General features: G+C 46.9%; 1 protein-coding gene across 5 annotated transcripts in view; it reads left to right on the top strand.

The window, feature by feature from the left end:
• CSMD2 (CUB and Sushi multiple domains 2) overlaps nt 1–13,093 on the top strand; it is a 544,176-nt gene that overhangs the window by 178,755 nt on the left and 352,328 nt on the right. For all 5 annotated transcript variants that reach the window (XR_001597587.2, XR_001597586.2, XR_001597588.2 and 2 more), the window contains exon 4: nt 6,420–6,614. Coding sequence is in view for 2 of the 5 variants with exons in the window: in XM_016150537.2 (XP_016006023.2) it covers nt 6,420–6,614 (195 nt within the window). In the remaining 3 variants the exon portion in view is untranslated. The remainder of the gene's footprint in view (nt 1–6,419; nt 6,615–13,093) is intronic.

Here is a 13,093-nt window from a genome sequence, read left to right as displayed (position 1 = left end):
ATTTGATTTATCTTTTCCACAATGGGAAGATTTGCAGATTTTCCTTTTTATTTTCTTTTGTTTACCTTTTATTAATCTTCAAAATCATTTATTCTTGTGTGACTTATGCAAAAGACCAGAGGACCTGCATTTGCATGCACCTTGGAGGCAGGGAACATTTTTGGCACATGTGTACCTGACGGGTGAGCAGGGCAGGGCCATGGTCAATTTATCATTCTAGAATGCTCACTCTGGCATCAGTGGGGCAAGGCATTTGGAGGAGGCAAGGCCAGCATCAGGGAGATCAAAATTGGATGCAAAAGTCCAGGGGAGAGATGACAAGAGTCTTTAAATGAGAAGGAAGGATAGAGTGAGTTGTGATTTATGGAAGACAAGGATGCCAAAGGAGAGGCTAGCCTTGTTGCTCCAGCAGTCAAAGACCAGCAACAAGAAAGGCCCTTGGATTTAAACAGTTCATAGCTCAGATAAACTAACTGGGCTAATAGAATAACTTACGTAAGAGTAGGTTACCATGAGTTGCTCTCAATCTCAGCCTTGCTTCGTGTTCACCTAGAGGAGCCCGGGGTCTACCTCTGAAATTCTCATTCAGTAGAGTCAGGGACTGAATCTAGGCACTGGTGTCTACATAAAACTCTGCATGTGACCTTATTGCTGCAGGTGGCAAAATCACAGACATAATCCAAGAGAACGGGCTCACAGTGGAGAGCTTATGCCCACCAATGGTCAGGGAGGGGCCTGGCAGGACAGGGCCTGTGAACTCTGGAGTGGTGTCTCCCATCGGAGGCCCCGGAGCCCCTGCCTTCATTTGATTAACAGGTGGCAGGAAATGTACAGGATCAGGCTAGGGGTCAACTTGCCTGATTGTTACCCCACATCATTTCCCCCAGGAGAACGAATGTGAATCCCTTATGACCATGTTTTAAAGTACACCAGTCACCATGGACTCTCTTAGAATGGTCTGTGCAAGGGCAGTATAGTGCAAGCGGAAAAATACATGGGCTCAGCATCCAGCATTGCTGTGGAAACCCAGCTCTACCCCTCAGTGAGCCGTGCAGCCTTGGGTAAATGCCCTTACTTCTCTGGAAATCATGCTCATTTCAACAAGGAAAAATAATGACAGAGCTCTCAATGGGTTGTTGGAAGGGTTAAATATGATTAGTAAGTCATTCAATAAACTTTATGAGGTATCCTTATACATTAGGCACTGTTCAAGGAATTGGGGCAAAGAAATGAGCAAAATAGACCAAAAAATGTCTGTCTTCATGGAACTTCCATGTAGCAGGGTGAGAAAAACAATAAACAAATAAATGTGGGGGGAGAGGGAAAATAAAATTAAAATTAAAAAATGCAATGTTAAAAAAATATGTATATTTAGTATAAAAGTAAATAAATAAACTGACTTTAAAAAACAAATAAATATATCAAATATATAATATGTCAGATGGGAGGAGGGGAATTGGAGACAGCACGTATAGACAACTCTTTGAGAATGGATATATATATATATATCCAAAACACTCGACACTGAGAATGTGCAATAAATTATGATTACAAGGCCAAACAGCTATAAGTAAGGACTCGATAAAGATTAACTAAGTATCTTTGAGTACCTATCATAGCGTAGGTACTCAAAGGATAGTGATTTTTATTCTTTACCCCCAAGGCTGTGCTCGCTACCCCTCAGTCACACACGCACGCACACACAGATGTAGCACCATCTCCTTTTTCCGTGTTCAGGATTGAACATGGAAAAAGGAGATGGTGCTACATCCTTCTCCCTCAACCCTTCTTCTCAGCCATCCCACCACTCTGGATCAGATGAAACAAGTTACTTGATGGAAGATAAGAAATCAAAACATATGGAGGGTGCTTGTCCAGAGAGCATAAACGACTCTTCATTATAATGTGGAAACTAAAGTCTCAAATTAAAAATAAAAGAAAGCAGGATGTAGCTTTTGCCACACTCCAACCACAGAGGAGCTTCATTGTCATACAATCACTGAGAATATTATGTTGATTGGCAAGAGCCGGGCTTTGTAGAAGGGACAAAATTCCCCACTGCTAATCTACAATGGAATTGTTCAATGTCAGGCACACAGCTTTAATAATATTGTTCCGGGCTGCGTTGGATGTAAATATCCCACTCTTCATTTTGTAAGCAATCAAAGGGAAGTTTTATAGACGAGAGAGCATGAACAGTTATAATATCTGTGCCAAGAAACACACAGGCAAAATCGAAAAATCAAAGAACACTGTGCCTTAGAAAGGCTTCGCTTTGTGACTTATCTCCCATCTCCTCTGTCTGTCCAGCAAGCTGCACATCAGACACATTACAAAAGACCACACTTTAAATGTTGCCCTTGACATTATTAAAAAGTACAGGCTTGGCAAATCAGACTGGAGGAAAAAAAAAAGACTATTAAATCTCACAGTCAGGTAATCATCCCTTGTCTTGTCACAGTGCCTAGAATAATAAAGAAAGGAAGGTAACTCTTGTTTATTAAACACCTACTGTGTGCTGGGCACTTGGTATCTATCGGAAGCAGTATCACATTCCATTTAGGAATGCTGAACAGTGGGGCCAGAAAGACTTAAGATTTACAACCTAGCTTTTCCATTTTCTACCTGTATGGCCTTGGGCAAGTTACTTAAGCTCTCTCTGTGCCTAGGTTTTTCCATCTGTAAAATAAAGATGATAGGTATCCCACAGGATGGTTTTGAGGATTAAATAAAATAAACTTGTAGCCCAGGGCCCAAAACATACCAGGCACTCAATAGTGGATGTTGTAAATCTAACTTTATTTACTCTGCACGACAGCTCTGTTATAGTTTGAATTGTGTTCTACTTCCCCCTCCCCCAAAATGTTTTGAAGTCCTAACCCCCTAAACTTGGAAATAGGGTCTTTTCAGATGATGAAGTTAAGATGAGGCCAATAAGGTGTGTCTAGATCCAATATGACTGGTGTCCTTATACAAAGGTGAAATTTGGACACCGAGACAGAGAATGCCATGTGAAGAGGAAGGACTGGATGATACATCTACTAGCCAAAGAACACCAAAGACTGTGAGAAACATACTAAGCTAAGAGACAAAGAAGGGTTCCACAACATGTTTCAGAGAGATCATGGTGCTGCCGACAACTTGATTTTGGACTTCTAGGCTCCATAATTGTGAGACAATAAGTATCTGCTGTTTTATGCCAGCCAGTCTGTGGTACTTGGTTACAGCAGCCATAGGAAACTAATAGAGCCTTGCCATGGGAAGAAACAGGTATCCTCATTTTTAGATAAAGAGTTGAAGCCCAGAGAGGTAAAGTTCACAGGTTAAGATCAATCAGCTAGAGGTGGATGAACTTTGATATGATCCAGGCCTCTCTGAGCCTAACATCTGTCCTCTCTCCGTTCACTCTGTGGCCTCTCAAGGGCAGAGCTCAAGATGAAAAGAATGTTGGGGTTGGAAACGAGCCCCCATTCATTACACCCAACTCTCGGTGGAGGTGCCAGGTCAGAGTGGTCTGATTATGAACAGCTCATTAAGTAAAAAGCAGTGAGCATCTGAGAGTGACTTTTTAAAAAGAATCGACTTTTATTTATAGTGATGTTCCAGTCATTAATTTTGAAGGAAGAAAGCCCAAAGCAGAAGCAGGTTCATTAAAAATTTGACATTAGTAATTTGATTAAATTGGGTCTTTGCGTCTCGTTGCGGAAAATGAAACGTTAGTTCTACACCAGTTCTCAGCCCATTTCCCCTGGCTGGTTCCCTCCCCACACCTTGGCTTGGTTTCTTCTCCAAATGTTTACCTGACCCACCCCTCCCACCCCTGACACTCACAAACACAGACACAGACACAGACACACACACACACACACACACACACACACACACTCACGTGCACCACAGTCACTGTCTCTGCTGCAAGCAGCAGCACAGGATCATGGGAGAAGCCAAGGACACCAGCAGCAGAATCATGAGAAATGTCAAGGAAACCAGCAGCGTGGGATTATGGGAAACTCTAAGTAAGTCAGCAGCACAGGATTATGGGTAATGCCAAGCAAGCTAGCAGTACAGGGTCATGGGAGATGCTAAGGACACCAACAGCAGAATTGTGGGAAATGCCAACGAAGCCAACAGCATGGGATCATGGATAATGCTGAGAAAGCCCATCATCATAGGATCATGGGAAGCATTAAGGAAGCTAGCAACCAGTCATGGAAAACGCCAAGGAAACCGGCAGTGTGGGATCATGGGAAATGCTAAGCTGGGCTACTGGACAGGGCAATGGAGATAAATTCTTTGATCTGGGTTATCTCACTTGTCAGAGGTGGAGAATGGGCAAGGAAGAGCTCTTCCTTCCTTTAGATAACTCATGAAAACATAAGCCTCTTGAGAGCAAGGACCTGCTTTGCCTAGTTCATTGCTGTAGTCCCAGCTCCAAGCACAGTAGGCCAACAATAAATTTGTGCTGCATGAAGGAATTAATATACGAATAACTCCCAAACATCTAATTAATGAACACTCAAATATGTCCCTCCAAGCACCAGGCACTGTGTTAGAATCCCAGGATACACCTATAGACCAGACCAGGACCCTGCCCTCATGGCCCTACCGCCCAGTGGGACGATAACAGCTGCCATTTTTTGAGCATCTGTTTTGTGCTGGTCAAGGTGCCAGGCATGCATCATTTATTATCGGTAAGCTTCTCAACTACTGGATATCACTGTCCTCCTCTCAAAGTTGAGGAAATAAGGGGTCAGAGAGATCACATGCCTCAAGGCCACAGAGTAAAGTTGTGACATGCCAGCACCTGGTTTCACACCCAGATCAAGCTGACTCCGATGTCCTTCCTTTTCCTCTGCACCGAGTTGTCTCCATCTGGAAGGAAAGGAGGAGAAAAAGGAGGGAAAACCTTTGTTCGGACTCTGAGACCATCGGGGTTGGCAGAGGGGGTCCTGCCATGGTCTTCCTGGTAACATCGGCAGGAGGAGGGTACCACAAGGGTCTGGGAAGCCCTCTAGAATCCAGGCTATCTCCACTTCTTCATCTTTATTCCTCATCATTGGCACACATATCTCTCACTCCAGGCTCTCTCGGTTCCTAGGTTATCTTTAGTTTCAGAGCCTTCGCACATATTTCCTCTTCCTAGAACACCCTTTAGCCTAGCTCGTAATGCTTGCCGATCCCTCAGTGTTCAGCTTAGATGTCACTTCTTCCAGGAAGCTGTCTCTGACCAACCCAGAATAGGTTTGGGGTCTCCTGCCTGGTTCCTATCCCGTCATAACACTTAGCATACCTTGAATCACATACCTCTCCCACCGGACTGGGAGTTTGTATTGTACTCACTATATGCCAGTCTCATTCTACGAACTTTCCATACCTTAACTCATTTAATTCTTACAACAACCCCGTGAGGGAGGAAGGTACTATTGTGATCCCATCTTACAAATGAGGACACTGAGGTACAGAGAGGTTGAGAGACTTGCTCAAGGTCCCACAGGTAGTAAGCCACCAGGCAGGGATGCAAACCCAAACACTGCGGCTCTTGAGTCTGTACTGAACACCACCCTGCTTTTCTGGCCTCAGTAAATCATCAATAAATTATCACTGGGTGAATTAATGGAGACTTACTTTGACAGGAGTCTGGACCTGGCTGTGACCCCTCTTCTTCCCCTTTGGGGCATTTTAGAATGGTGGGAAGTGTGACCTTTAGGGCACAGGCAGTTCTAAATCTCAGAAGAAATGCAGAGGATAGGGGGAGCTGGGTCAGACTGAACAGTGACTCAGGCACAGAGGAGCTGCCCCCTCCCTCCCTCCTGATTGGTAGGTCATGATGCTCTCGCACCCTCACCAAGACTGTGTTCTCTGGATAATGAGAGCGCATGCGCAGCTGGCTCTGATGCCTTTGTCTCAGGTCACACATGTACAAAGTATTCTCCAGCTCCCCATTCTCTCCTTTAAACGGGTCAGTTGGATCAGAACTGAGGCTCTTGTCTTCTGCCTCATTGCCTATTCCAGCACTAAGGACCCCTTCAACTCCATGCCATGATACTCTGTGTTCCTTCCATGATGTTTATGAGAAGGAGTGTGGGTGACCAAATCAGGGCAACCAAACCCAAGAGATTAAAAGTGATCTTTGTGGGGCATCTCAAGTAATAAATGGGATGGATGTATCCACATCCAGGGCTGTGTAAGAGAAAAGGCAGGAAACCCGGATGTTCAGTCACGAATCACGGGTGTGGCCCCTCCTTAGCATGTGACCTCTTCAAGTATTCACGGATTACTTGAGCCTTGAGAAGGCCAACTTCTCCTCGCAAGAGGAAGGAGACACAGGGAGGAGACGTGCCTGGGAGGTGCTCCTCGGAAGCAGGGTGTCAGGGCACGAGCCCGGCTCACAGGCTGTCTGTCTCTCCCTCTCCTCACAGTGCTCCCCAGTCACACGTGTGGGAACCCCGGACGGCTGCCCAATGGCGTCCAGCAGGGCTCAACCTTCAACCTGGGCGACAAGGTCCGTTACAGCTGCAACCCTGGCTTCTTCCTGGAGGGCCATGCCGTGCTCACCTGCCACGCTGGCTCGGAGAACAGTGCCACGTGGGACTTCCCCCTGCCCTCCTGCAGAGGTAGGTGGCCAGAGAGAGTCCTACAGGGGGGTGGCAACTGGGAGGGGGTGCCAGAGCTTTCAGTGAGACCCAGTCTCCGTCGGGGAAGCTGCACCATCCACTCCGGCTGGTCATGGGGTACCCACTCTCCGGATCTCCAAGGGTCCTCAGGGTCCCCAGGTATTCTAGTCTTCTCAGCCTCACCAGGTGTGCACTCTCTCAACGTCAACAAACTTGTTTTTAGCCAGTCTGTCCTCATCTCCTGCCCTCCTGTCTCAGAGGAAACCTGCTTTCTCTCCCCATCACAGACCACCTCTCCTCTTGTGCATAGATCTCGCTCCCAGCTGCTTTCGTATGACCTCACTCTGATGATCATTCTTTTATCTTTCTTATAGATCCAGCCTCCCCCTATTTAATGATGTCCTCCTCATAGTCTCCAAATAGTCACTCCTGCCAAAAAAAAATCCACCTGCCTTCAGTCCTACATTGGCCTCAGCCTCCCAGCTAGGGTGACCAACTTGTCCTAGTTTTTCTGGGACTTCTCCATTTTTATCCCTACATCCTGGAAACCCCCTCAGTCACAGGCAAACTGGGATGGTTGGTCACTGTCTTCACAAACTATTTCTTTCCGGTCCCTGCCCCCCAAATAACCAAACTTATTCCTAAAACAATTTTCCGTGCTTCTTACCTGATGATAAAAATAATACATAATCATTTGTAAATTATCTTAGAATATACAGAAGAGAATAAACAAAACGTGCCCATTTTAACCACTATTTTCATGTATTTCCTTCCCATTTTTTAGTACATACTACATATATGCATCTATTATGAATATGTACATAATTAAGATTATAATGCATATAGATATTTTTTATCCACCTTTTAAAATTGATATTACACTGCCTGGTTTCCCCCACACCACCAGCAATGCCCAGCATCTTGAAAGCTCCATGCAGCCTCTCTCTCCTCACTTCCCATTTACTTTTCTGCAGGCTACCCTCTGCCCCAATGTTCTTCATCTTGTTGCCAAATCAGATGGGAATTGGGTTGGCCCTTATATTCTTTGACCTCTCAACAGCCTTTGCACTATTGACCACTCTGCTCCTCTTGAAATTCTCATCTTTAAATTCTGTGGGTCCCAGGACATCCAGATATAGGTTTGGGAGGTTCCTTTCAAGGAGGTTAGAAATGGTAGAAACGAGTTAGCTCTCCTTGGGCTCAGATTTTACCTTTCTCTTAGAAGATTTTCTGTAATTACCCCCACCATATGCACGCACCCTTTTTCCTGTCTGTGCCAGGAATGGAAAATACTTGGCACATACATTTCTTCCCCTTCTTCTCACTTCCATGGCATACTAAATTAAATGATCATAGCACCCTTTCTGCTTGTGACCAGACACAGCTGTGAATTCCTTCTCAACAGGCAAGCCACAACCAGTCAATCTGAGTTGCTACTTGGCTCCATGTTTGTTTAGTCCTCAACTAATAATATCATCCTTAGCCATGTTGGTCCTTCTTGGTGGAGCCCAAGGGAGTTTGCGTCTTCTTTCTTACCTTCCTAAGTAAGTTCCTTTCTCTCAGGCCTCATTCGTCACTTGGCACTTGCCTTACTTTGTGTGATTTGTATTAGGCATGAACGTATGAATCACATGATTGATATCAGGCACGACAAAACACATCAGGCCCCTACGCACAGGTGTGTGGCCCTGAGTGGCTTAACCGTGGCCTGAAGCTGTTGTATCCAGCTTTCTTTACAGCATGCATACCTACCTCCTGCCCAGAGGATGTCACCGTTTAATGCTCTGACCTTCCAAGGAGGGAGTTTCAGAATTGTGACATAATACACTATAAAACATGGTAGTAAATGAGTATTTAAGTTGTGAAATAAAACCCAACAGTTCTCTTTCTTTTTACAGCACTATACAAATCATGTAATCTTAATCAATGTGGAAACAAAAAGCAAATGTAGTTCAGAGGCAGAGAGGGTGTCCCCTTGTCCTGCGAAGTATAATTTACATCAACAACCCATCCTAATGTGGTGGAAACCATTATCTCCTCAGAATCTCCAGGAAGCTTTGTCACCTTTACCCTCCTCTCAACCTTGAACTCACTGCTGCGTCTCACCACCGCCCTACCCCGGGTTCTGCTCTGCCAACGTAGGTCAGGAATTTGGCCCATGTTTCTTGACCACCCCCCTGCCCCCAAAAGTAAAAACCAAAAACAGAAAACAAAAACCACTAGCGAAGGTGTTTATGCGTACCCAGCCCTTGCCGGAGGTTTGTGGCAGTGCCGGCAGTTTGCCTCTCACCGATGCAAATGGCTTAAAATGAAAGTCTGGGCAATCAGGAGCCTTCAAGGCTTTACGCCTCTCTCTGGAAGCTTCTCCCTGGCTTCGGTCTCGGCAGGCTCCGGCTTCCCCTGTGGTGTACCTTGCACCTCCTCCTCTTTCTCCAACCTCCTCTACTTTTCTGCCTCTCAATTTTGGCCCCATTTCGGGACTTCTATCTACTTTGTAGGCATAGGAGCCCACGTGTCCCTTGGCTTTGCCATCTCCTTACAGGCTAACGTCTCCCTTCCCCACCCAGGCTATTTAGGCACAGGGCAGTATTTTTCTGCACAAAGAGAGCTTTCATTTGAATAAACTCTGGGCCTGGCTGTTATATCTTTTCTGTTAACCTCCTAGAGAAAGACAAGTGATGAGGGCCACCTCATGGAGGTCTTCCTTCACCAGGCTGGATCAGGGCCCCACAGCACAGTGTCTGCCTGTCTGGGCAGGGGGCACTGCAAAGACTGGCCTTTCAATGGGACGGGGTGGGCTGGGGCGATGCTGCTTCCCAGCATTCACATCACAGCAGTAATTCGTGGGCATGGGCACCTTTTTGTAGTATGACTCTCTCCCAGGTCTCTCCTGATTCTCAGATGATAACGATTCTTCTTAAATACTGGAGAGCCCAGTGTGGCCTCTTCTCTGGGAACTTCTTGGGTCTCTTGGAATTTCTCATCCACTATATGGTTATTAGTTGTTGCTCGGGGGCATCTCTTTGATCTCTGTCTCCAACCCTGCCCCAATCCTAAGCTTTAGGCTCATATAGAGTTCAAACTCTACTGAACAACTCCGTGAAGTGTGCCTCAAATGGGACACATCCAAAACCTAACTCTTTCTATTTTCCCAAACCTGCTTTTTTTGCTCCCCAGCTTGGTATAGAGGGTGAAGAGTGTGAAGAGTGTCACCAGCCGGACATCCCTCACCCTCTTTGCTCCCTGCATCATCAGTCACCTTGTCCAGGTGAATCTCCCTCTGCTCCTAGTCAGGGGGCTCAGGCCCTCACATTGTCTCACTGCAGAGAGTTTCTCATTGAGCAGGCATCCTCCAGTCCCCCACTACATACATCCCAACCCACACCCCACTGCTGGAGCGAACTTTCTAAGACACAGATCTGACAGAATCACCTGTTGCTTAGAATCCTACCAGTGGCTCTTCATCACTAACAAGGTCAAGTTCAGATTCCTTAGCATGGAGCATGCGGTCCTTCTGGGAGGCCCAGGCTGAGCTTTCTAAGTCCTCTCTAAGTAGCTTCCAATTTAGCCATACCAAGGAATACTCCCTTCCAAACACACCAGGGAAGGCAGCCGAGGATGTCAGATCTCATTTTCAGGAGGGCTTTCAGCCCTGGAGACTCTCTGGTGCCTGAGTGGGCTGAGATGTAGCTGGTCCTGCTCTCCAAGCCCCCAGAGCCTCCCCTTGCCCCTTCTCTTGAGGTCTTTTTCTCTATTCTCATTCCCCACACGCTGCAAGAGTAGCTTGAGAAGCACCCTCAATAATGTGAGTGATTTCTTGAAAGTGAATTTGCAAACTGTCCTTCCTTAGGAGGAGGCCAAGCTACATAGAAGCAGAGGGTGCTTGCCGTGTGCCACACCGTGCTAAGGGCAGCAGTCATGCCAGAGTGAACGGGTTCATGCTCAGGAAGGATTAAAGCCTTTTGGCCTTTCTTCCTCTGATGTAGAACTCTCAAGGGCTGGCATCTGTGGGTAGATAAACCTCATCCACTGGGCAGTGGTCCATCAATATTTGCTGAATGAATGGATGGCTGGATAGGTCTAATTCACCAGTAGGATCATGTAGGCATATAAGCCCCAAAGGGAAATTACTGGACTGGGTTAGCCCAGCAGCCCTGAGTGACACAGGGTCTTTGAATCCAGGGCTTCCAGGAACAGGTTGGAGGACTGTGTGCCTCTGCTTCGTACAGGAAATGCCATGTTCCTGGCCGAAAGGTGGGCTCTATCTGGGGACATAGCCCAGACTAAGGGAAAATAGAGACCAGCTAGTATCAAGGGCAGAGCAGGTGTGAGGCTGACCTCCAAGGAGGCCTGCCCCAAGGCTCCTGGCCCATGAAGACTTGGTTCACCTGGCAGAAGGACAGAGAAGGCCCGTAACTTCTCTCTGCTGTATGTCACTCTTAGCACTTTTTCAAAGGCAGAGGTCCCTGGGAGGCACTGAGCTTTGTGGAACCTCTTTGATCTACAAGAAAGAAGACCATGCGGATTTCAGCAACCAGCCCCTGACTAGAGAGGGACGCTGTCCCTGGATCAAAGAAGACCGCATGGGGAAGGAACAGGGTTTGGATGTGAGAGAAAGCAACCCGAGCAAGAAATGCTTGGCCTCTGAGGTTCAAGCCAAACACTGCAGGCTGCCACCAGACCTCGGGAAAGGGCCATTTGCTCTCTACAGAAGCTTGGGCTACAAGTGCCAAGCTGCATCCAAATTTCCTGGCCCCAGGTGGAGGAGCCTGTAGAATGTGAACAGAAGCAGTGTTTCAGGCATGGGAGAGCAGGGAGTCAGATAGGCCTAAGTTCAGCCCGTAGCTGTGGGCTGCCATTGTGCTACTAAGCCTTTCTGAGTTTTAAAGTGGGGGCACGAGTTGTGGCCTTCCAGGGTTGATTGCTTACTCAGTTGTTCACTCAGGATTCAACAACTTCAATGAGTGCCTACTATGTGCCAGACCGTGATTGATTCAGTCTTGTATTAATTGCCTATTAGGTGCCAGATATTGTTCACGTTACAGAGAATTGCAGTGGTAAACAAGTCAGACCAAATTCCATGATCCCATGGAGTTTATTTTCTAGCAGCTGGGAGGCCGAAGATAGATAAAAACCAAATTAACATATTTCAGATCATGATAGGGGCTACGAGGGAGATAAAGTGACCAGGAAGGCTACTTTAGATGCCACTGTCGGGAGAGGACTCTTGGAGGAGATGACATGGACCACCACTCCCAGCAACTCCTAACTACGGGGTTCCTAGTGATTCCTGCTGCTGGAATCATTAGTCTTTCTCCTCTCACCTTTGCCATCACCGTTATATCAGCACCATTCAGAAGATGGTTCTGGGTTCCAATCACCTGGATTCAAATCCTGGCCTTGCCACTCACACCCACTGGCTGATTGATGGGCTTGTTACTCAACCTTTCTGTGCCCCAGTTTTCTCATCTGTGCATGAGAATAATAAGAGTACTTAACTCGTAAGGTGTAAGTGAGGCTCAAGTTGATAAATGCTAAGCACACAGGAGAGCGCCTACTTCATAGTAATGACTCAATGAGAGTTAGCTATCGTTGTGATTCTGACTGCCATGGCCACTACTGGCTGGCATTTATCAAGCACTAAGTGTGTGCCAGACCTTGCATGATCTAATTTAGTCCTCACAGAAACCCTAGGAGATTAAGATATTGTTATCCCCTATACAGGTGAGGGCACTGAGGCCCAGAGAGGTGAGGTTTTTTGCCTGTGATCACATAGCTAGAGGGTGATGGAGCTAGGGGACCACCCAAGTCCATGTGCCTACCAGCCATGATCTTGACCATCACTGTCTACCGCAGGCAAGAACGATGGCCTGTGATATGTGGCAGACTTGTGATGATAGCATTACTTCTGGAGCTCCAAGCCTGAAAGCTTGGTCTTCTCATAGGTGTTTCCTCTGCACAGGTTCACCAGACCAGGTACTGCCTGCCTTCCTGTGCTTCCTCCCTTGACCTCTTTACCTTGCTCCATGAGCCCTTTAGGAGAGAAGCTTCATGGAAAGGGCCTGAGGTCATCCTGCTGTGTTGATGCTGCTTCAGAATGGGCCCAGCGTCTGCCAGGGGCTACTTTCGTTCTTAGGAAGAATTCTAACCCAATACTCACTCCCCTTCACTTGAGCATGGATAGCTAGGCCCAGACTTCAGAGGCAGCACAAAGCCTCAGGCCACTTAGGCAGAGGAGGGAGGAGCAGAAAGAAGCCTCTCACACCAGGGGAGCCCCACTCCAGGGCCTGGTGCTTCCAGGACTCTGCTCTAGCCTGTGTCAGGAATGGCAATACAGTTACGAAGGCCTGCGGCAGAGAAGTAAGTGGGTAACTCTGTGGGTCAGGAGTCAGGGTGTTCTGGATTCAAATCCTGCCTCCAACAGTTAGTAGCTGTGTGACCGTGAGCAAGTTTCCTTATCGGTACCATGTGGTTGATAG

This window comes from Rousettus aegyptiacus, unplaced genomic scaffold (assembly GCF_014176215.1).
Source record: "Rousettus aegyptiacus isolate mRouAeg1 unplaced genomic scaffold, mRouAeg1.p scaffold_m13_p_1, whole genome shotgun sequence".
In the NCBI taxonomy this organism is placed as follows: domain Eukaryota; kingdom Metazoa; phylum Chordata; class Mammalia; order Chiroptera; family Pteropodidae; genus Rousettus; species Rousettus aegyptiacus.
This window is presented reverse-complemented; position numbering and strand designations above follow the sequence as displayed.